Genomic DNA, 25,551 nt, shown 5'->3' on the forward strand with positions numbered 1-25,551 from the left:
TAGAGTTTAAAAGAAGAGGAATAGTCCCAGCTGTGTCTGTCTCGTCTCATTGTACAGTGTGTTCTTCCTGCTGTACATGGTTAAATCACTCACACACACACACACACTCACAGACACACACACACACACACACACACACACACACCAGCGTACTTTCTGCTATCTAACCTCGCCTGCTAGATTTATTGATGCAGCAATTTTCAGTCTGTCTCCATGGTGCGTCAGTCCGCCAAGCCATTTAGGATATTGTAGTGCTGCAGCGGTCAAGTCTGGCACAGTGCAGGAAAAAAAAAAACACACGCACACTCCACACACACACACACACACACACATTTGTTCATCGCTGCTCTTTCTATCTGCCTGATAAAGAAGAAATTGATTTTAGAGTCAAATCCCATTTCCCTAAACCCCAAACTCAAATTAAACCAAAACTATTCCCCATAATCCGAAATGTAACATTACCTTAAAGCGCAGCTAAATTTAAACTGCAATCCCAAAATGGGCTGCATTCAATGTCACGCAGGCGGCCAGCTTTGTGTTCATGTGTGTTGCTCGTTGTAAGAATAAATATCTTTATGTAATCAGACTCAGGGCCAGTGAGATGAAGGTGGGATGCAGTTATGTGATAATGCACTCACAGCTGACACTGGTCTCCCTTCACGCCCTTGGTGGTACAGAAGCACTTCCCCGTGTTGACGTGGCAGACGTTGGCGTGACTGTTGCACTTGCACGCTGCAAAGAAAAGGTTGGAAGAAGGGGGATGGGGAGAAGAAGAACAAGACATGGGTTACAATTTTATTTTGTCGAGGTACAGAGACGTGATAGTTTCAGGCAACTTTTGCAAATTCTGCTGAGGTGTCCTTTGAACAAAACGCTAATCCTCATCCACTGCTCCACATCCTGCACTTAGACATGCACCGCTGTACATAAACACAGTAATCCCTGCGCATTGTGGGTAATAATGTTCCAAGTCCTGAAACGTATGCAGAGTTTCCACGGAGGATCGAAGTTGCATGAAAAGGTTAGGGAAACAAAGATGGAGGGAGACAAACAGGTTTACTGTGGAGACTAAAGAAGGTAGAGTGAAAGAAACCACAAAAGAATCCATCAGGAGATCAATTTCTAAAAATTCGATGCATCTTGAGGCTCTGAATGTTAAGTTTCTGATTGTATTGTTTTGTTTTGTTTCAATACTCTCAGCAAAAACTGAACTTAAAGCACCTTTACCTAAACAGCTGATCACACAGCAGCTGGTACAGACCTGAATAATTTTGTTAGACCAGAAGTTTCTGTTGTTTTCTCTCTAAACAATCAATATATGTGGAAATTTTGCAGAACATAGATGTTGTTTTCAACTTGTCCTTTTTAGTGAGTTTATCAGATGATGCTGCATATATTTTAAAAAAGCAGTTGGAAAGTATCTGGATATTGTTCTGAAGCGATTGCTGGTTAACAAATGTTGTTAATAAGCATTTCAGTCACTTTTTCTGTTTCTTCATAGAGCAGTATGATGAGGACCAACAATTACAAGCACCAATAACCCTTGGCCATCAGTCATGCCACCTACCAAAACACTGCAGACACTCTTGAATAGTATCATCCTCCAGAAGGACAATGTCTCCATCCACACTGCAAAAAAACTGATGAAGGAGCACGACCAAGAGCACAAGGCCTCAAAACTCCTCAGATCTCAGTTCAGTCAAATATCTATGAAATGTGCCAAAATAAAGACCCCGCAACCAATGGGACATTCTGGTACCAGACACCACTAAACACATCCAGATGTTGCGTGTCCAAGCCCTGATAGTTTTGACAGGACCTACACAGCATTAAGCAGGTGGAGTTTGGGTGATATCATCAACTGGACACCCACCAGAACAAATGATCTTAATTGGATCTATCAGGTTCAATCTCTCTACTGGTAGATAAATAACCTTCTCAAGCAGCACCACCTCCTGGAGAAGCACCATCACTTGGAGTGTGTCTCAGGAGTGCAATTAAAGAACACCAGCAGCAAGTCCTATATAAAGCTATCGATCTGAACTTCTGTGTATGTAATTTACTTTTGGAAGAGCAGAAAAATCCCTCTGTGCGAAACTTCTGGAGAGCAGGTGGACAAATCCTGGACGGTGAAATTCAGCTACGTAGTCGGCCTTTTTTGTTTATTCTTTTTGTGGTGAGTCGCATCTTTTTAATTGTTCTGTCATTTAAAAGCAGAGCATGGTGCAGCCAGATGACTCACATGGAGCCAAGCCTGTAATTTAAACACTAAATCACTGCTGCATGGAGACAAACAAGAACGTTCTCTACGTACCCTTGTGTTACGCCGCACACAGCCACTTCGCCGCTGCGTGCCACTCCGGCTGAATTGACTTTGTGTTTTGTTCTTATTCTTTCCATTTGGCTCGGAGACAGGCCCTGTAATAAAACAGCGCCGGGCTCGGGTCAAGGTAAAGCCAAGGCACCGGCAGCTAATGAGAGGAAAACAACCTCGCCTATTTCTTCCCCCTTTTGCTGGCGGAAGAGGGCCTGATTTGATCGCCTACACGGAGCAAGTAGCACGCCCAAACGTCGCTTTGAATATTTAGATTTTTTTTCTCTGTTTTTGCACACACAAGCTGAGCAGCAGAAAAACAAGGTTGCACAGCGGGGCGTTTAAATGTCAGCGGGTTGAAAGTCGAATTGACGTTCTTGAAGTTGCAAGGCACAGGCAGCGACACTAACAAAATACGATTTCAATCCATTACTTTGAATTAGATTGACCCGCAGCAAAAAATAGCAAACACCTTTTCAGAGATGCACATTGAACTGTAAGGGCTCAGCAGATAACAAAAAAAGGCGGCTTTTAGACTCGAGATAATAGACAAATCACAGGTGTGTTAGCGCCGTCTCGGGTCACCCTGCTGTTCATGCAATATTGATTTAGTAGGCAGCCAACAAAGGCGCACAAAGGACACGGCAGGAAAAACATGCATTCATCTGCTCGCTCCGATTTTTTGCCAGTTGCACTTAAAGAATGAATAAGAATGAGTGACAGACAGACAGACCTCCCCCCGTCTCATGTCTGAGTTTGTACATCCTCCACTCCTTTCCTTGCCTGCAAGCAGTGGAAGCCGGGAGAGGGAAAAGTCATTTTAATGCAACATCAATCTGCTGCTTTACAGTTTTGTTACAGCCGCTGTATTTTATCTGTATTTGCGGGTCACAGGCAGAAGGACAGACTTGACATGAACACTCAGAAAACAGAAGAAAGAGTTAGATTAGCTAAAATTTTTAGTGTAAAACAAATAGTATTTTTTTTCTTCTTCAACACTTGACATTCTTTAACTCTATTTAAATTTGTTCAAAATATAATTCTACAGATGTTTCAATGTGACTTTTGTTGTTCCTTAACCCTCTATGGTACAGCGTTGCCATATGGCAACAACCCCATTTTAAGCTTTCTACACACAGATAATACATCCCCAGTTATGATGCAATGCATTAAAAAGAAGTGGGGTTCTAAGTTAACCAATAGCAGTGTTTAAATTTGTCACATGACTTTCTGGAGGCCAGTTTGAAACCCTTTTCTGCAGACATCATTGACGGGAGGAGCCTCACCATTTGACTCCTAAAAATTCACCAAAAAAAGTGTTTTTTTGAAGTTTTTCAACGGGGAAACATATATACACTCAATAATAGGCTAGTTAAGTTCATTATTATGTAATTTCTTGCACTGTGCTTGATCAATAAATAATAGAAAATGTTAAAAATGCGTACGTTGCCATATGGCAACACCGTACCATTACGGATTGCTAGTCTGGCATGTTGATAACATTTTGTATTTAGTTATACACCTACTTTGCAATTGCACTGGTGTACACTGATCTTCTATAGTCTATAAACTATAATAATGCACTTTGTGAGTCATTTCCACATTGCATATGATGATATTTGACACATCTTTCTTCCATTTACAGCATGAATGCAAATTTTTTTTATGGTAAATCACGGAAAAAAGCTGAACTCGCCCTCCCACTAGATCATAGTGAAGATGACAAAAGATTCAGTGACGAGAAAAATGAGCTGCTCGAAACACAGTAGAGTGAGGTGATGAAGACAGTGAGACGGATGAAGACTATGAGCCAGAGAATGAGGACAGTGGAGACAGTGAGGGCAGAGACAGTGAAAGTGAAGTGGCAGACAGGTATTACCAGTAAGAGAGTTTAAAATGTATATGGCAATCCTGTTCCAGCCTCCATTTATGTATTGCATTAAACTATTAGTTTAGTTAGCTACTGGGGATTGTTTATACTATAACATGAGTTTTAAAATAAATGTTATATACAATTTTAAACAAAACTCTCTTGTTTTCATTACTTTCCATTATGGTACGGTGTTGCCATATGGCAACGAACCCTAAAAACTACAAAAAAAAAATAATATTTTTTGAAAATGTCTCTTAATTATGTTTACTTGATCTGTTTTAAGACAAGAAAACACCCCAAACATTTTTTTTTTACCAATTGGGATCATAGTGCGTACCATAGAGGGTTAAAAATGCTTTTTAAATTTTTTTTTTTTCTTATGCCATTTTACCCATTCTGGGAAAATACCAGAAAAACATATTAATTCACATGTTGACTGTGGGCTGACTGCAATGTGTAAAATTACTGTAAAATAGCACTGTTTTACTGTATTTGAATCTGCTAAAAAAAACAATTATTTTACAGATATTTCTGTTAAAATATTCATATTAGAGACAAAAATGATTAATCATAGAGATAATGATTTGCAAATCCCAAAAAATATATTAATTTAAATGTGTAGTGTAAATAAATAATTTGTTTTTCTACAACATTTGACTGTAAAATTGCACATTTCTTCATTTATTTCTGCTAAAATACAATTATTTTTTCTCAATGTGAAAAAAGTTTTTTTTAACGTTTTCAATGTTTATATTGACCTTTATTCTTTTTTTTTGTGCATTTGACCTATTTTTTTTAATTCAAAATAATAACTTGTAAAAACCCAGAAAAATATATTAAATCACACCTTGACTGTGGGTTGACTGTGATGGGTAAAATTACTGTAAAATAGCACTTTTTACTGTCTTTAAATCTGATAAAAATATAATATTTTTCAGATATTTGTGAAAAAATGTGCATATTATCGACTAAAACATGATTAATCATAGAAATAATAATTTACAAAATCCCAGAAAAATATATTACTACACACTGACCAAGGGCTGACTGTGATGTGTAAAATTACCCTAAAATAGCACAGTTTTATTGTATTTAAATCTGCAAAAAATAATAATAATTATTATTATTTAAAAGATATTTGTGAAAAAATGTGCATAAATGGAGTCTGAAAAATGATTAATAAGACATAATTATATATGAACTGACCTAATTTCCACATTAAAAATTTGTATTATTCAAACTGTAATTTTCTTTTTCTGCAATATGTAAAAGTATTGTAAAATTGCACCATTTTACTGCATCTAAATCAGATGAAACAGACATTTGCAGTTACAGTATTCCACCAGTTGTTTTTTTTTAATTTTCTCTGGCACAAGAGTCTCGAGGCAGTAAGAGAAGAACTGTTTTGATTTTGAGGTTCATGAGAAGGAAAGTCTGGCTCCTCTCCATTTCCACCATCTGACTGCAATCTCAAAGGCCTAATTACAGGTTGAATTGAGACACTCCAGCAGACAGACATAACACCACCTCTTAGGTCACCACTGGATGATTAAAAAAAGTCATTATTTAAGATCTCTCAGGGTAAATTCTGTGGCAGAGAGCTGCTTTAACTTCCTCCCTCCCCTCAAACAAACATGAAAACAGTGTAATCCCCTCAGCGGTAAACAGCTCGCTGCTTCCAGCAGAGCTTCCCCGCTGCACACTCTGCTCTGCACTCTGATGAGTTAGAAACCTGCTCCCGCATTTCATCCACATTTACGCTCAGAAATGTGAGAACTGCTTCAAACGCTCATTTGCATGGAGGAACAAAAGCCAAATCTCTCTAACAAGAGTTGATTTTGTCGTGGTAGCATCAGTTATAGTGAAGAGCTAAATGATATATTCTAATCTTATGCAGAAATCCTGCAGCTGCTGCAAAACCCAACTGGTGCAAAGAGAATAAAAAGCATCACACCTGTACCTGTAGAATGGAATTGATTTTAAGGTCAATTTATTTATTTTTGATACATTTTAGAAATCCTCTACCTCTTCTGTACCTCCAGGCCTGTTAGATTCTAAGAAGAGCTGCTGCTAACTGTTCCACCATGGAGGCTGGGGGTAAAAGCAGCTTCAAAGTTCTACACTTTCAGTCAAATCTTCTTTAAAGAAATATCGCAAGAAGTACATGTTTTTAAAGTCTTCTGGCTGCTCTTAGCAATTCAAATAGTGGTTTTAATAAATTTATTTCATATTAGATATAAGATGTCATCCTGTTTTTGCATTGTTTGGGCTTTTTTTTTTTGGCATTTTAGATGAAGTTGATTTTAAAGGCCTGTATCCTGTTTTCTTGGTTCTTGGTCCCATCAATTCCTGCCTCCCGCTACATATTTAGGTCATGTGATTTGGTACCCGTACATAACGCACACATATATAAATAAATACACTCTGAATCCTCCATTTATCAGCTACTTCACTGCATGATAAAGAAAATCTGAGCTCAGAATATCAATTTTGTTTCTTTTCACAGCTGCACAGCATTGCTAGATGCTTATAATCCTTTGAACTACAGCACCCACAACTCAGATCTGTGCCAATAAACTATTATCTACATTTTAAATTAATATAGTAGTTACTGATTCAGCTGTTTTATTTTGTAAACCAGGAAGTAATCATATGAAACACTCGTGGAATCTTCTCATTGGCATTATGCAGATTGGCTGTATGAAGTTTATTCCACATTTTTTCAAATGATTCTGTCTGTTAAATGTCATTTCTTGCTTTAGTTCTATGCTAATTTTTTGAGCTGACACCTTCCCCGTCTGTCGTTCATCTTTGAAACTGTGTCTAAAAGCTGCTGATCAAACTGTTTAAGGACGTCAAGGTCCACAGACAGCAGTTTATCAGTGCTTGTCAGACTCCCATAAATGCACAATATTCAAAGCAAATCAACTTTCAGCTGCTGAAGTCTTTAAACATTTATGCTACATAGATACAGGACATGACTGGAAGACTGAACGGGGGCTCAGACTGCTCACAGTTTTTGCCAGAACTGAGCTAAATACAAATCTTTTTTGTCACTAACAGTTTGCTTTTGTCGTTTCCGCCGACGTGAGCAAATACAGTTGTGTGCACAAAGACAAAACACTAACCGATGTTGGCAACGGACTCTTCAAATGTCTTTTAAAGCTGACAGGCAGAGAAGAAGAAAAACTCCTCTTAAATATTAGATTTTACATTATTTAATATGTAAATTCAGTCATATGAAAAAATTTTGGAGCAACTTTTGCAACTTACTGACCAACAACTGCTGAAAAAAACGACCTAATAGTGCCTCTAACAATCTAAAAAAAAAAAAAAAAAGCCTTAAGAATTACACAAAACCCTGGTGGCTCTTGTAATATGTTCAGCTGCTTAATGCAGCAGTCTTGTAAATTTGACTTTTGATTGATCCTAACAAGAGGTTCATTCTCTGCTTCCAGACTTTGTGCTGAGTTAACTTTCAAACTCTCTCACATTTCATCATGCAAATGCTTTTGAAACGGCAGAATCCAATCTTCTAATTCAGCTATGAGGCCAAAACAAGAGGAAACTTTCACAATACATCATTTAGGAGCCTCTAGTGTTGGGGAGCAAAATAGAAATCCTACATTCCATCTTTAATCAGTACTCAGCTCAATTCAGCTTTATTCATATGACAAAAAAATCACACTTCATCTAGTCAGGTCAAGATCTTACAGTGTTGCATTACAGAGAAAAACCCAACAAATTGAAGGATTCCTTTTGAGTCAGTCAGACATAAACCTGCCACATCACATTTTACGTGACATTCTCTTCTATTTCTGCTATCAGAGTGTTATCGAAATCCTCTTTGCTTTGCAACAACCTCCAAGTTGTAACCCACAAGCTGAACATTACAAGTTTTGATAAATATTTGGATGCAATAACCAAGGCCTGTTTGGTTGTTTTGTTGAATTATCCATTTAAATGATGGTGCTCAAAATGCCATTTTCCCAGGTTTACCATACGATCGGGAGTGTTTCCCCCTCAACAGGACGAAACAACGTGGTGTCTCAAAAACTATATTCCTTTTTAATTAAGCTGCATTCTAAGTTGACGGAAACCTATTTTCAACCAGATTACATTGTCTCTAAAGTATCCCAAATGTGTTCTAATGTGTTCAAATCTCATTACTTTACTCCAAGCAATCATAGATTCAAAGGGGTATTCCACAGAACCTTGGTAACCCCCAAAAACAGAGAAAAAACTGTTATGAAAGGGTCAGATTTTAAGCCAAACCATGATAATTTCATTGATCAAACCAAGTGTCTTACATGTAGTTGTCATTGTGGAAGTTTCACTCAAAGTGTGATATTTTACAAAACCAAACTACGTAGCTTCACGTCAATAAATCCACATAATGTACAGCATGTGGCCCTGCTATTCAATGCAAGGAAATTCATTCTATTACAGCTACACACGTGGACAAAATTGTTGGTACCCCTCAGTTAAAGAAGGAAAAACCCACAATTCTCACTGAAATCACTTGAAACTCACAAAAGTAACAATAAATAAAAATTTATTGAAAATTAAATAATCAAAAACAGCCATTACTTTTGAATTGTTGATTAACATAATTATTTAAAAAAAACAAACTAATGAAACAGGCCTGGACAAAAATGATGGTACCTCTATAAAAGATTGAAAACTATTTGACCAGAGTGACATGATTAACTCAGGTGTGTCATTTAATTGACATCACAGGTGTTTCCAAACTCATAATCAGTCAGTCTGCCTATTTAAAGGGAGACAAGTAGTCACCCTGCTGTTTGGTGAAAAGGTGTGTACCACACTGAACATGGACAACAGAAAGCGAAGGAGAGAATTGTCCAACAAGTCCTCCAATTCATACGACCGCATCGGTCGTTTTCACCGTGCACCGGAATACGACCTATGCGGTCGTATGAACGTTTGCGCCCCTACGGGGAAAACGAACGCATTACGGGATTTAATTCGCAAAACGGCTTTTCCGTCGCAAAACGGCTTTTTTCTCACTTTCCCAACACGTTTTTAGGGTTATGGTTAAGGTTAGGGTTAGAGATAGGGACAGGGATAGTGTTAGATAAAAGTTTGTTCATGATGACGTTTCACCTGCGACTCCAGAGTGTCGATATTTACTCAACCGCTAGAGGTCGCATAGTCAAAACGTAACACTGGGTCGTAATACTGGCATGTACAGACGACCTATGTGGTCGTTTTTTGTTTGAGGACAGGCTCGAATTGTCCCAGGACATCCGAAAAAAAATTATAGTCAAACATCTTAAAGGTAAAGGCTATAAGACCATCTCTAAACAGCTTGAAGTTCCTGTGACAACAGTGGCTCATATTATTCAGAAGTTCAAGACCCACGGGACAGTAGCCAACCTCCCTGGACGTGGCCGCAAGAGGAAAATTGATGACAAATTGAAGAGACGGATCGTTGGAATTGTATCCAAAGAGCCCAGAGCAACCTCCAAAGAAATTAAAAGTGAACTCCAAGGCCAAGGTACACACGTGGACAAAATTGTTGGTACCCCTCAGTTAAAGAAGGAAAAACCCACAATTCTCACTGAAATCACTTGAAACTCACAAAAGTAACAATAAATAAAAATTTATTGAAAATTAAATAATCAAAAACAGCCATTACTTTTGAATTGTTGATTAACATAATTATTTAAAAAAACAAACTAATGAAACAGGCCTGGACAAAAATGATGGTACCTCTATAAAAGATTGAAAACTATTTGACCAGAGTGACATGATTAACTCAGGTGTGTCATTTAATTGACATCACAGGTGTTTCCAAACTCATAATCAGTCAGTCTGCCTATTTAAAGGGAGACAAGTAGTCACCCTGCTGTTTGGTGAAAAGGTGTGTACCACACTGAACATGGACAACAGAAAGCGAAGGAGAGAATTGTCCCAGGACATCCGAAAAAAATGATAGACAAACATCTTAAAGGTAAAGGCTATAAGACCATCTCTAAACAGCTTGAAGTTCCTGTGACAACAGTGGCTCATATTATTCAGAAGTTCAAGACCCACGGGACAGTAGCCAACCTCCCTGGACGTGGCCGCAAGAGGAAAATTGATGACAAATTGAAGAGACGGATCGTTGGAATTGCATCCAAAGAGCCCAGAGCAACCTCCAAAGAAATTAAAGGTGAACTCCAAGGCCAAGGTACATCAGTGTCAGATCGCACCATTCGTTGTTGTTTGAGCCAAAGTGGACTTCATGGGAGACGACCAAGGAGGACACCACTGCTGAAAAAAACTCATAAAAAAGCGAGACTGGAATTTGCAAAAAATGCATGTTGACAAGCCACAAAGCTTCTGTGAGAATGTCCTTTGGACAGATGAGACCAAACTGGAGCTTTTTGGTAAGGCACATCAACTCTATGTTCATAGACTCAAAAACCAAGCATACGAAGAAAAGAACACTGTCCCTACGGTGAAACATGGAGGAGGCTCAGTAATGTTTTGGGGCTGCTTTGCTGCATCTGGCACAGGGTGTCTTGAAAGTGTGCAAGGTACGATGAAATCTGAAGACTATCAAGGCATTCTGGAGAGAAATGTGCTGCCTAGTGTCAGAAAGCTTGGTCTCAGTCGCAGGTCATGGGTCTTCCAACAGGACAACGATCCAAAACACACAGCCAAAAACACCCAAGAACGGCTGAGAGAAAAGCGTTGGACTATTCTAAAGTGGCCTTCTATGAGCCCAGATCTGAATCCCATTGAACATATGTGGAAGGAGCTGAAACATGCCATTTGGAGAAGACACCCATCAAACCTGAGACAACTGGAGCTGTTTGCTCATGAGGAGTGGGCCAAAATACCTGTTGACAGCTGCAGAACGCTCATTGACAAATACAGAAATCGTTTAATTGCAGTGATTGCCTCAAAAGGTTGTGCAACAAAATATTAAGTTATGGGTACCATCATTTTTGTCCAGCCCTATTTCATTAGTTTGTTTTTTTAAATAATTATGTTAATCAACAATTCAAAAGTGATGGCTGATTTTGATTATTTAATTTTCAATAATTTTTTATTTATTGTTACTTTTGTGAGTTTCAAGTGATTTCAGTGAGAATTGTGGGTTTTTCCTTCTTTAACTGAGGGGTACCAACAATTTTGTCCACGTGTGTAGATGGAAGCTTCACCACAGTTGTAAGAGAGAAGCTAATGAAAGGCTATCCATTTCTATCCTATATGCAATATGTGCATAAAGCATTACAACTAAAACATCTCCAAGAATACATGAAAAGAAATAAATGGAGAGGTTTTTCTGCCACATTTGGAGCCAGTTTAATGAAAAATTTAGTTACATGATGTGTAAAGCACTACAATATGTGTGTGTGTCTCTGTGATACGCAGCTAGCATGTTGTAAACTAGCTAAACTAGACTATTTTATAGTTAGTTGCACAATTTGACTGTCAACATGGTCAAACAACTCAACTCCAACTTCCTGGTGCACAATGTAATGTACTGACAAGGCAAGAAAAGGTTTTGCAAACACATCAGAGATCACAGAAGCTTTCACAGAAATGAATGGACCTCCGGTTGATTCGTATACAAACATAGAGCTGAGTGAAAATGAGGTTAGCAAGGGAATGTGAAGCAAAAAGAGGATGGTCCCACATCAACTCCAGTCTCCTGAGTGAAGGTTTAACCACTGACTTCCTCCATCTACACTACCATTCAAAAGTTTGGGGTCACTTTGAAATGTCCTTTTTTAAAAAAGAAAAGCAGTTTTTCTTCAGTGAAGATAACATTGAATGAATCAGAAATCCAGTCTAGACATTGTTGATGTGGTAAATGACTGTTCTAGCTGGAAACGGCTGATTTTTAATGGAATATCTCCATAGGGGTACAGAGGAACATTTCCAGCAACCATCTCTCCTGTGTTCTAATGCTACATTGTGTTAGCTAATGGTGTTGGAAGGCTCATTGATGATTAGAAAACCCTTGTGTAGTTTTGTTAGCACATGAATAAAAGTGTGAGTTTTCATGGAAAACATGAAATTGTCTGAGTGGCCCCAAACTTTTGAACTGTAGTGTACCTTCTTAGGCAGAAAATCCATTTAAGGGTGAAGTTAAGTTTCTTTCAAGACACAATTGTGTTTAGCAGTTTAGCTACACAGAAACGTTATTTTGCGGAGGCAGTGCTGGCCATAAAAAGAAAAAAGGTCTGGCTATGCAAAGTTAACTCAGAGAAAGCAGAAACAAAACTCAGTTTTAACTGGACAAACCTCTGGCAGAACCAGGCTCTCTAACTTCTCTCCATGAGCCAAAGGTGTTTTTGATACTACAAGTCAATCTACAATCTGGTAAACTAATATTTTCACTAATTTTCTTGGATCAGATTGGTCTGGAAAGTTGAGGTTGTACAATATTTGGAGCACATTTCAGTCTCTTTAACTTAGAAAACTACACCAAATAAACCTCTCCTGCACTTCACTGCAGCAACAGTTTTCTTTAGGATCACTGTTCGATTGAACCGTACCACAAATCCACGCATTCAGTCGGAGTCAGTTGCTAAATGAGGAGATCCTCATAGTGAAATAAGCACTTGAAGTCATCGGACCGTCTGCAGACGGTGTCAAGTGCCCAGAGTCGGTGAACTCAATTCAGCTGGAGAGAAAAGGAGGGGAAGAACTGGAGGTGAAGGATGGAAGAAGAGAAATCATAAAGATGAACAGAGTGAATGAATGAAATGGACAGAGGAGGAAGCACATCACGCACCACACTTGCTGACAATACAGAAATAAGCTGCAGGAAAAAGAAACCTGATCGCTTAGCAAAAAAGGCTGATTTGATATAAATCATATTTCCCATGACTTGTGCAAGCCCCCTGAAGAGAGTACAATTTCTCACCCCACTGCCTCTCCATGCACACACACACACACACAATACACAACTGTTTGTCAGAGTGTGTGTAGGTGGGAAGTGTGTGTTTGTATGAGTCAGTCAGAGACAGGTAGAGATGAGGAAATAAATCAGTGAGGAAGTATTAGAGAACAAACCTCGCTTATCTGTTTCCACACTCGTTTCTGTCTTATTCCACAGGGGTTTGCAGTTATAAAACTCCAGATAACTTAATGGAGGGAGGTGGAAGTGCTGCTGAATGTTACTCCAAAGGTTTTCTGAGCACTTGAACTTAATCCTTTTCTGCTGCTGTTAAACACACTGCCCATCCAAAAAAGTTGCACATTTTAATATTTCATTGGACTGCCTTTAGCTTTGAGAACGACACACATTTGCCGTGGCACCATTTTGAGCTTCTGCAATGTCACAGCATCTATTTCTGTCCAGAGTTTCATTCATTTTCTACCAAGCTCTTATATTGATGATGGGAGAGTCAGACAAAGTATTCTCCAGAACATCCCAAAGATTTTCAGTGGGGCTGAGGTCTGGATTCTGTGGAGGTCAATCCACTTGTGAAAATAGCTGGGTTTCCATTACAGTTTTTCGCAAAATAAAAGCGATATTTCTAAAATTTCGACAAATTATATTTGCGCTTTGAACGTGTTTCCATTGAAGGTTGTTCTGGGCAGAAGCATCGTAACTCTCGTAAAATATCATCCCGCGAGATTTCGATGTCGAACCCTTTCTCCCTCAGTTCTATCTCCTTCTAACACTCTGCATTCCTCTGCTGTTTGCTGTCTAGTATGGCAGTGATGTTTTTCTCAAGAATAATGGCAAGAAAAGTCTCGGTCTGCTCTTCTATCCACACGTACCGCGCCATGTTTACTCCAAGAGAACTGGTCATGTGACCAGGTACGTCACATCAGATGACGTATAATTGCGGAAAAAGTGTTTCCATTGCGCTTTTGCGATATTTTTCAATATCGAAACATCTGAAAAACCACCTCATGAGAGCGAAAAAACTTTTTAGCGATATTTTAGTCCTTTTTCGAAATTCAGGTGTTTCCATTACCAGTTTTTTATTGCGCTATTTAGATTTTGCGCATATCTAAGGGTAATGGAAACTTAGCTAATGACGTCTCATGCTCCCTGATCCACTCATTCTCAATGTGAGCCCCATGAATCCTGGCATTGTCATCTTGGAACATGCAGAATGCCATCAGGGAAGAAAAACTCCACTGATGTAAAGACCTGGTCATTCAGTATATTCAGGTAGTCAGCTGACCTCATTCTTTGTGAACATAACGTTGCTGAACCTGATCAACCCCAGATCATAACTCTAACCCCCACAGGCTGATAGACACTAGATATGATGAGTTCATCACTTCATCCACCTCTCTTCTTACTCTGATGCTTCCATCACTGTGGAACAGGGTAAATCTGGACTCATCAGACCACATGACCTTCTTCCATTGCTCCAGAGTCCAATCTTTATGCTACCTCACAAATTAAAGCCTTTTTTCTGATTAGCTTCACTGATCAGTAGTTTTCTTAGAGCTACAGCTGTTTAGTCCCAATCCCTTGTGTTCCCTTCACATTGTGTGTGTGGAGATGCTCTTACTTTCATGATTAAACATAGCCATGACTTCTACTGTTGATTTCCTACGATCATCTAACAGTTTGTTCCAAACACATTTGTTCCTCTAAGATGATGGTTCACCACTATCCTTCAGGTTTTAATAATATAGTAGATGGTTCTTAACCTGATTTTATAGTTTCAGAAATCTCCTTAGCTGTTTTCTTTACTTGATGCAGGCCAATAATTTGACCCTTCTGAGACAGATTAACATCCTTTACATGACCACAAGATATGTCTTCCATCATGGTTGTTTAAGAAATGAGAAGCTCCTCACTGCATCAGCTAGGGTTAAAGAAGTTCTTGGATCTTACCTATTTGCTTCGTTAAATCTAAGTGGCGACTTTTTTTTTTGGACAGGAACTGTATTAACGTGCAGGTTTAAGGATTTTGCATTTTTGAATTGATAAGTTGTGTTTTTTATGGTTTCTTTTATTTTAATGTGTTTTTTGGAGCATAGACTTTATTGTCAGGTGTCATAGTACTACAAAGGCACCTGAACTTGTTAAATTATTAAAAACTGAATTAAAGGGAACACCAAGTCAGATAAAGACTGAGGCTTTTTAAACAATAACAAGATACCTTTCAAAACCACACACTTGTGGTCCACAATGATCATCTAATTTTCATTTTTTTAAAACATTTTTTTCTGTAGTTTATCAATTTCTGCTGCTCTTAAATATTAGGGTGACATTTTAAACAAAGCTATGTAATTAGGAAACATAAATTTTTATTGTCATACTACCACAAGAGCCTGCACCTTGTTTGAAGACTATTTTTAAAGAAACTAGATTACTTTTAGAAAAAAAAGGACAAAAAACCTTCAGAAATACAGATAAAGCTGCCAACATACTATTTGAAACAAACACTAGCTTGTATTTTGCTTAATTAACTAATCTGAGTGACTTGTGGTCCAATTCCTCACATCCTAAACTGCTCTGAACGATCACAACAGTTGTTTAATTTGGACTTTCTCTCAGTGTTTCTATTCATTTTGCTTTTCATGAAGAACATTCTGAGCTGAACTTGCACCTGAGGGGCTTAATTTACACAAACTCAGGGATAAGCGTGTTCCTTTCGTGTTTGGGCGTCTTTTATATGTGTGTCTTCATTAATTCACACTTCAAAAAGACAACTCTGTGTGTGTGTCTTAATTAACCTGCCTCCTCAAAAAGAAAATTCTGTAATCTGAAGTCTATACGTAGTTGACAAACAAGACAAAAGATTGTTTATCCTTCGCTTATTGAGTCAATCTGAAACAAATCGATTTGTCGGATTCAAACCAAGTCACTTGTGTTCACCGCTCCACTGACGACATTCACAACAGTTGAATTAGAGGTCAGACTAAAACAGACGACATTTTCTGAACATGTGGCAACACATTCACGGATGTAGATGTGTTGATTAGCCTGCAGGTCTGGATCTATGGAAAACACTTTCCTATGTGTGTCCATGTGTGTTAGTCTTAAACATGAGAGCACATTTTGTTAGTGTGACACCTTCGAGTGTTGACACTTGCTAATATTCTTCGTGTTTTAAATACGCCCTTATAGAAAGGAAGAAGACTCACACATACAAAAAAGCTGCTCATTAACTTCACTCATTTTTCTCTACTTTCTTTGCTTATTCTGCATTAAAATCCTGCAAAAACTCCATGATAAATTATATTTTTAAGAATGGAAAAAAGTTATTTTTTAAGGTTGGAGAGAAAAAAACGCTAGTTTCAAATGAGATATGAGCTCTGGTCACCTCTGCATTGGAAATAAACTGAACTCTGGTATGAAATCTACATAATTCATTTCAATTCTGGCTTTTTAAAAACATGGTTGATCACAGGTCAGAATGAAAAAATACTGATAATGCTGGCATTTGAACTATAAAATACAGTTTGAACAGATGCCAGGACTCCGTTTCAGGTCACTTATATTTTTATTCTGAAAATATTTCATTAAATTATCTAAATTAGAAGGAGATTAAATTAAAATAGAGCAGAATTTTAACACCCAAAAAATAAATTGCAAAGGTTTAGAAAGTGTTGATTTTAAAAGATGATTTAAAAATAACATTCAGTTGGTCAAATGTCACTTTTTTCCATTATACTTTGAAAATACGACATTTTTCAAACCCTGTTTTCTTTTCTGAACATTTTCTCAGGATTATGTTTAATCTTGATAAATCCATGAATATTTTTTTCCTCCATCTTCGTCATCAATGTCACCTTCCACCTTTCAGCTGACTCTCACTTTTCTTTGTCCGGTTCCAGTTTGATTAGATAAGAGAGGACAGGGCTTTAATGAAGGGTCAGTTTTACCCTTGAGGGCAAATATGAAGTGAAGAGTCTGTCATATACATATAGGAGCACATATCCGGTATATATTTACATACAAAGAGGAAATAAATGATTGAATACATCATAGAGCCCTTGAATAAAAATGTTCCTTCCCTCAGCAGAATTGGTTCAGTGAAGCATCAACCTTTGCTTGTGAAAACTTCAAAGTCTCCATCAATTTGCTGCCGGTGTCAGTTTTTAAGCCGACCTATTACACAGGATTTATACCTTAATGATTAATTTTGATGAATGGGTTTTTAAGTGGCTCTAAATGTTTGACAACAGATATTAAATAAGGAAAAAAAGTGCCATTTTGGAAATGTAACACTTTTTTCGGAGACATTTTCATGGCGTGGTGTACAGTGTTAAGTGAAGCAATGCTTCATTCAGTCAACTTCTGTGGATTTGAGGATTTATTTTGGGTAGTGGCGGCAATAATTTTCCCTTCAGGATGATTTACCTTAGAACCAATAGGTGAAAATCAAACACAATATTCAAAATTATTGTTAAAAACTCTGCTCTCATGTCTTAAGGAGTCCCACAGGGCTCAATCTTTGGCCCTATGTTGTTTAGTTAGGGGCTCGGGCATGGAATTTATATTTATTGCCCCTTCATTATGTTATTTCCCATATTACCCCTGTGTCCTACCACTGTTACATCAATAATTTCCAATTCTATGTCTAATTCAGCCCCTGAAAATGGTGAGTATTTTGGTTCTTTGTATAACTCCCTTGCTAATATTAGTAACTGGATGGCTTCTATTTTCCTAAAATTGAACACAGATATGACTAAAGTTCTATTTGACTGTCTTGATCACATTTCTAACAGTATCAGTCCACACCTTGGACCATTAACAACCAACGCAAAGCAGCAAATCCAGCTTTAAAATCCTAGTATTTCATAAAAATCACTTCAAATAAATAAATCATCAAATGCATTAAAAAAGATTCAGATTGACCAGTTTCTGTAAAAAAATATTAATTTGTTACTATTATTTTCCACTCTTCTGTGCAAGTAGAAAGCCCCGTTTTACTAAGCTGTGACCAAGAGTGATGTGACATAAATACAGCGATTTCTCGGTTGAACTCCAGGTAGTGTATATGCAGTGCAGATAGAAGATAAATATGGGAATAAATGCAAAATGAAAGTGATAAAATATTAAATCTGTTTTTAACAGTACTGATAAAGAAAACAATGTAAATGTTATTTCTAAGGTTTTTTTCTTCAATTTTTGAAAAAGAAATCATCAAAGAAATTACAATTTTGTTATAATGCATAAAAGATCATTTTGAGTTCTCTCTTCTTCTAGGCATCCATAGAGGAGCAGGACTTTATTTTGCTGTTGAAAATGGTACCACAGTGAGGATAAAAGGAGAAAAAAAAATGTTTCAGAGCATGAAGAGTCTAACCTGGCAATAGCCAGATTAATAATGGTGTAGTACTTGATAGTACTCCACAATATCAATCTGGGACCACTCCATGTAAATCCGTTCGGAGGAAAGAGGCACGGATTGGACAATGCAACAGTATGTCCCGCCTCTGACAGGTTTGTTTTTAGCCAATCGCGGGATCTTCACAACGAGCGGAGCCAATTGGTAGATTAAACTCTTACCAAAACCCGTAGGTAAAAAAGCACAAACATCTTTACCATCCAGAAATGCGCAAAGCGCCTCTCGTTGTTCTTCCTTCAAAGAAGCGATAGGAGATTCAGCTAAAACTGACTTAATAGCAGCATCTACACGATCGTTGTCCTCCGTTGCCATGTTTGTTTTGATCTACTGGCGCTTGGTGTCGTCTTCGCACCCGGATATCCCGCCCCACACACGAATACTGCTGCGTGATTGGCCCGTGCCAACTTGGCTCTGTACGAACAGTGAATGCGGGAGCGGTGCAAGATGGTTTCTTGAGAAATTTGTGAACTCACAAATATCGCGAGAAATCAACTTGCTGGCAAGGTTTTGAAGAGTCCTCTTCAATTATGCTCTACCCAAAGACGAAATATCGCCAAAGTTAGGCTAAAAGTCCCGAAAGAGAGTTTCGCACCTTCACTTTCTCCCACTAGAACTCAGTAAGATAAGATAAGATAAGACAGACTTTATTAATCTCACAAAGGAGAAATTTAACATTACAGGGCTCTTAGAAACATAAAAACAGAGGAGTGCAAAAGTCACGAAAGTGCAAGAACAAGATAATAAATATTGCACATAATAACAACTACACAGTAGTGTTATATAGTCTGATGGCAGTGGGGATGAAGGACCTGCGGTAGCGCTCCTTCTTGCACTGAGGGTGTCTGAGTCTTGTGCTAAAGGAGCTGCTCAGCTCCACTACAGTCCGGTGCAGTGGGTGGGAGCTGTTGTCCATGATGGATGAGAGCTTGGTCAACATCCTCCTCTCACCCACATCCATCACAGAGTCCAGTGGGCAGCCCAGGACAGAGCTGGCCCTCTTGGTCAGCTTGTTCAGTCTCTTCATGTCCCGCTCTGTGCTGCCCGGGGCCCAGCAGACGACAGTGTAGAGGAAAGCAGAGGCTACCACAGTGTCGTAGAAAGTCCTTAGTAGAGGTCTGCACACTCCGAAGGACCTCAGCCTCCTCAGAAGGTGGAGGCGACTCTGGCCCTTCTTGTACAGAGCATCAGTGTTGTGGGACCAGTCCAGTTTATTGTTGAGGTGAACACCCAGGTACTTGAAACTGTCCACTGTTTCAATGTCCTGCCCCTGGATGTTCACTGGTGGATGTGGGAGTGTCCTTCTCCTGAAGTCGACCACCATCTCCTTCGTCTCACTGGTGTTGAGGCACAGATGGTTGCGCTCACACCAGTCCACAAAGTCCATGATGACCGACCGATACTCCAGCTCGTTCCCCTCAGACACACGGCCCACAATGGCGGAGTCATCAGAGAACTTCTGGAGATGGCAGCTGTCCGTGTTGTAGGTGAAGTCTGAGGTGTAGATGGTGAAGAGGAAGGGCGAGAGGACGGTGCCCTGGGGCGCCCCCGTGCTGCAGACTACCACCTCTGACTCACAGCCGCGCAGCCGCACGTACTGTGGACGGTCAGTGAGGTAGACAGTGGTCCAGGCAGCGAGATGTCCATCCACTCCCGCGTCCACCAGCTTCCCCCGCAGCAGCGCCGGCCTGATGGTGTTGAAGGCGCTGGAGAAGTCAAAGAACATGACTCTCACAGCGCTGCCGGTGCTCTCCAGGTAAGTGAGCGCTCGCTGCAGCAGGTAGATGACAGCGTCTTCTACCCCCATGTTGGGCCTGTAGGCAAACTGCAGCGGGTCCAGGTCGGAGCTCACCACTGAGCAGAGGTAGTGGAGGAGGAGCCTCTCCATGGTCTTCATGAGGTGGGAGGTGAGGGCGACAGGTCTGTAGTGGGCCAGTTCCTTGGCGTGAGCTGTTTTAGGGACTCGGACCACACAGGAGGTTTTCCACAGGACGGGGACCCGCTCCAGGCTGAGGCTCAGGTTGTAGAGGTGGCAGAGGACCTCACAGAGCTGGTCTGCGCAGGTCCTCAGCAGCCTGGGACTGATGCCGTCTGGTCCAGCAGATTTCCTCTGCTTCAGTCGCCTCAGCTCTCTCCTCACCTGGTCCGGTGTGAAGGAGAGGGGGGAATGAGGGGGGGAGTGAGGTGGGCTGCAGGGGGTGGGAGTAGTCCGTGAGGGTGAGTTGGGGGCCGTTGAAGGTGTCGCAGGAAGGGGAGAGTCTGCTGGGCTGGGGATGTGTGAAGAGGGGGGGAGCAGGAAAGGGGGCAGAGGGGGTGGGGGGAGAGTCAAATCTGTTAAAGTAACAGTTCAGCCCGTCCGCCCTGCGCTGGTCTCCATCAGCTGTCTCACTGGCACTCTGTCCATGTCCAGAAATGTTCTTCAGTCCTCTCCACACGTCCCCCGCGTTGTTCTGAACCAGCTTCTCCTCCAGCCTCTTCCCATAGTCCTTCTTGGCCCTTCTGATCTGCCACTGGAGCTCACGCTGCACTCTCTTCTGCTCCTCTCTGTCCCCTGAGATGAAAGCCCGTTTCTTCTGGTTCAGGAGGGCTTTGAGCTCAGGGGTGACCCAGGGGTGGTTGTTGGAGAAGCACCGTACCGTCCGAGTTGGCACAGTGCTGTCCACGCAGAAGTTGATGTAATCTGTGACGCAATGCGTGAGGCCATCGATGTCATCTCCATGAGGACTGTAGAGCACGCTCCAGTCAGTGGTCTGGAAACAGTCTCTGAGTCTCTCACTGGCCTCATCTGTCCATGCCTTCACAGTTCTCTTCTGCACAGGTCCTCTTCTCACCTTGGGTGTGTAGTGGGGGAGCAGATGAACCAGGTTGTGGTCCGAGCGGCCCAGTGGGGGGAGGGGGGCAGCGGTGTAGGCGCCTTTCACATTCCAACCCGGTCTCACGGGGATTCGTGAAACTGTCACGTAAGTTTTAGTTTCGGTTTCGTGCGCACCAACACGATTTCGTCATGTTTTTCGTGCCGCTCACCACGAAATGTTTTTCGCTGTGGTAATCACATCTGAAAGTGGTTTATACCGGCGGATTCATGACGATCTAAGCTGTCCATCGGCGTATACTGCTTGTGTGATCGCGTTTGCGGCCGCCGGCCGCCGGACATTCTTGAAATTCCTATGCAAATTGGTAAGTGTACCACCGGCTTATGGTTAGGTTATGGTTAGGTTATGGTTAGGATTATGGTTAGGGTTATGTTTAGGGACGATGTCATGTAAAATATAGCGTTGGATTCGCCGCAGTTTTACATTAAAAATATAATATACACATTCTTTTGAAATACGTTCTGAGTGGCACGAAAAGTCCGCCGTTTAAAATACATTGGTGTGCATTTCGTGGTGAGCGGCACGAAAAACATGACGAAATCGTGTTGGTGCGCACGAAGCCGAAACAAATTTACGTGACAGTTTCACGAATCCTCGTGAGATCGGGCTGCACATTCACATACAGTAAGTCCAGTGTCTTGTCGCCCCGCGTGTGACACGTGACATACTGTGTGAAAGTAGGGAGAAAGGCAGAGAGGGAGGCGTGGTTGAAGTCTCCACTGATCAGGACAAGCGCCCGGGGATGGCGGCTCTGGGCTTCGCTCACGGCGCTGTGGAGTCTTTCACACGCTGTCCCTGCATGAGCTGATGGTGGGATGTACACGCAAAATACAATCACGTGCGAGAACTCCCTCGGTAGATAATATGGCCGCAGCGCCACCGTAAGCATCTCCAAGTCCCGCGTGCACAGCTGTTCCTTCACGTGCACGTTTGCTGGGTTACACCACCGCTCATTCACGTACACAGCCAGTCCTCCCCCAGACTTTTTGCCGCTTCCCACCGCGTTCCGGTCTGCGCGCGTGAGTGTAAAACCGTTCAGGGAAACCACAGAGTCCGGTGTATGTCCATTCAACCACGTCTCCGTGAAACACATGAGGCTACACTCACGATGCTCCTTCAGTCGCGTCAGCGTGGCCAGCTCCTCTACCTTGTTGGTGATGGAGAGGACGTTCCCCATGATGATAGAGGGAAAATAAGTCCTGCACTTTCGCCGTCCTCCTCTGCAGCCTCTTCTTTTCCTCCGTATCTCCGCGGGGACATGGGGCCTCTCCGTGTAGAGAAAGGATGAGCTGCGGAGGCCGAGAAGGGTCTCACGTGTGTAGCGTCTTTGTTCCTCAGAGCGGCCGCCGCTGTGTCCAGAGGGCTCACCTGAAGCAAGTCCAAAAAGTGCAAAAAACAGCACAACTCCGAATAAAAGTGTGATAAAAGTGGGTTTCCTATATGCACGATTGCACAAAGCTTCACCCACTTTAAGGAAAAATAGGAAAAAGTGCCTATTTACAATAGAAAAAACGAAAAGTAAGAAAAAAGGGTTGAGAGCTCCCGTAACCAGCTGCTGCTCGCACAGCGCCATCTTGCATCTTGCATCAGTATTCATTACTCTGGCTTCTTATTCAGTACAGAATTCAATTCTAAATTTTGTCGATTACCTTTAAATCTCGACATAATCTGTGTCTCTTCTACAGCTCAGAACTCTCAGCTCCGTATTCTGCACCGCTCAGATTAGAAGATCAATTACTGTTATAAACTCCAATTCAGGCTGTACAACAAACTCCGCTTTTACAGTCAGTGAATCAGTTTAAGGAGCCTTTAAAAACTCATCGTGTAGACAAACATTTGTCTGTCTTCTTTTATTGTTGACCTTCTTTAATATTTTATTCCCCTTTCTAACATTTTAATGTCCTTTTTTAGAGTTTTATTGTTGCTCGTTTATGTAACAGCAACTTCTAACTCCTGCTTTGAAAGGTGCAATAGAAATAAAGTTTATTATTATTATTGTTATTATCATAATCACACTGGGGAGTCTTTATGAAACACTATATGGAAAGTAGCGGGCATACTTTTTATAGAGTTTTATTTGAGCTTTATGAGATCAGCCCAGGCAAAAAAAACTAAACAAAAACTAAACACACAACCCAATGCAAAAGATTAAGTTATAAGAAGTAGAATATGCGTGGAGCTGTCTGGATATCACTTTGAACTAACTTGAAGGCATTGGTACATTTTGTACGAATCCAGATTGAAATGTTTCAGAAAGTTCTCCACAGCAGAATCAGTCATTTAGAGGATGAGGGGCTTTTTTTGGATGGTTCACATTTCATTTAAAAGCCTGAAATACAGCGTTATTTAACCGTAGCTACAGATCATGGGAGTCAAACTCATTTTAGTCTCGGGACCACATTCAGCACAATTTGATCTCAAGTGAGCCGGACCATTAAAATCACAGCATATTAACCTATAAATAACCACAACTCCTAATGTTTCCTTTTAGTCCAAACAGTCAATTCTGAAAATGTTCACTTTTAAGGAATTATCTTTTTACAAAACATCACGAAAAACCTGAAATTTCTTAAGAAAAATAAGTTCAACTTCAACTATATTGTGCATCAGTTTCATTTACACATCACAACTTACAGATCACAGAGTTTCTACAAAAGAACAAAACATTTAGTCACAGATATCTGGAAATGAACGATATAGGATTTTACTTTATGATCAAAATGACAAAAGTCAGACAAAAGACAAAAACAAGACAAAATATTACAAAAAGATGCAAAATGACAAATACAAGATACAAAGACAAAAATGAGACAAACAATACAAAACAAAAAGACACAATTTTTTTAAAGTTACAAATCGACAAAAAAATAGACAACAAAAGCGAGACAAAAAATGACACAAATGACATAAATGAGACCAAAAATGTCAAAAGCGAGAAAGAACAGACAAAAAAGCAGACAAGCAACGCAAGTGAGACAAAAAGAAACACAAAATGAAACAAATGATACACAAAACAACAAATAAAGCAAAACACAAAATGACAAAAACAGGACAAAAAACACAAGCGAGACAAAAAGGAAACATGAAATGACAAAAACTAGAAACAAAACGACAAAAACATGACACAAATGACAAAAGTCAGACAAAAAAACACAAACACAAGAAAAAAATTTATAAAAAAGAGACACAGAAAGATAGGACAATGAGAAATCAAGTATTTTACTTAATTTACTTGTCATGGTCTAGTAATTACTTTGAATTTATAGTTATATAGTATTATATAATCTCTGTAATTTTTACAAATCTTTACATAGTCTTCCAACCGCCGGATTGGATCTCCTGGAGGGCTGGTTTTGTTTGACACCCCTGAGGCTACGCTCAAAATCACATTTAGCCATAAAATGTAGTTTTGGAGACTCAGAAAAGTTGTCGTTACTTTTCATGAGGCTAAATGATCCCTTATTTTACTTTTATTTCACTATATTCAGCTTGACTGCCTGTCGTAGCTCAAAAGCTAATATATTAAATCTACGCTGGTTAATGTCAGCTTGAGCTGCGAGTCATGAGTGAAAGCTCCAAGGAAGCGGCTTATTCTTGACGAGACACGAGTCACAGCTTCAGAAAGGCATCAAAATCGCTATTTGCGCCGAGCAGAGATCAAAAAGGATCCGGAAAGGCGTTTAAAATCATATTTACAGGAGTGTTTGTGTGGAATTTTGCAAGTTGTCCAGTCAGATGCCAGGAATAGCGCCGCCAGAGGGAAGATGACTGGATGCCGCTAAGGATGCTGGGTAGTTTGCAATTCCGCCACGGGGATCCACAGGTACATAAACACACACGAGCAGGTTTAAAGCACGAATGCACACACACTAACACACTCTCGTTGAGACAGCAGGTGAGACTGAATTTGGCAGAGAAGACTGAATGGAAAAGACTCTGCAGGTTCCTCTGCTGCTGAAGCTCAACAACAGCTGGCTCGGCCTAATCCATCACACAATATCACACACACACATCAACACACACCACCCTGCTGTCCCAGGCTCTGGTTGATGCTGCTGGGTTGCCGGTTTCTTGCAGAGACGGCACTCAACATCTCTATAGCTGCCGCACTAAACACAAATTAACAAAGAGCTCCTGCTGCTGCTTCCCGCTCAGAGACTGTACATCAAAACCTCAAACCAGGGACACACTGAGTCA

General features: G+C 40.3%; 1 protein-coding gene across 3 annotated transcripts in view; it reads right to left on the reverse strand.

Annotated features, from left to right (window-relative positions):
• atrnl1a (attractin-like 1a) overlaps positions 1 to 25,551 on the reverse strand; it is a 473,108-nt gene that overhangs the window by 269,053 nt on the left and 178,504 nt on the right. For all 3 annotated transcript variants that reach the window (XM_051959750.1, XM_051959749.1, XM_051959751.1), the window contains one exon: positions 639 to 732. In XM_051959750.1, the coding sequence (XP_051815710.1) occupies positions 639 to 732 (94 nt within the window). The remainder of the gene's footprint in view (positions 1 to 638; positions 733 to 25,551) is intronic.

The sequence above is a fragment of the Acanthochromis polyacanthus genome, chromosome 15 (genome assembly GCF_021347895.1).
Source record: "Acanthochromis polyacanthus isolate Apoly-LR-REF ecotype Palm Island chromosome 15, KAUST_Apoly_ChrSc, whole genome shotgun sequence".
Classification (NCBI taxonomy): domain Eukaryota; kingdom Metazoa; phylum Chordata; class Actinopteri; family Pomacentridae; genus Acanthochromis; species Acanthochromis polyacanthus.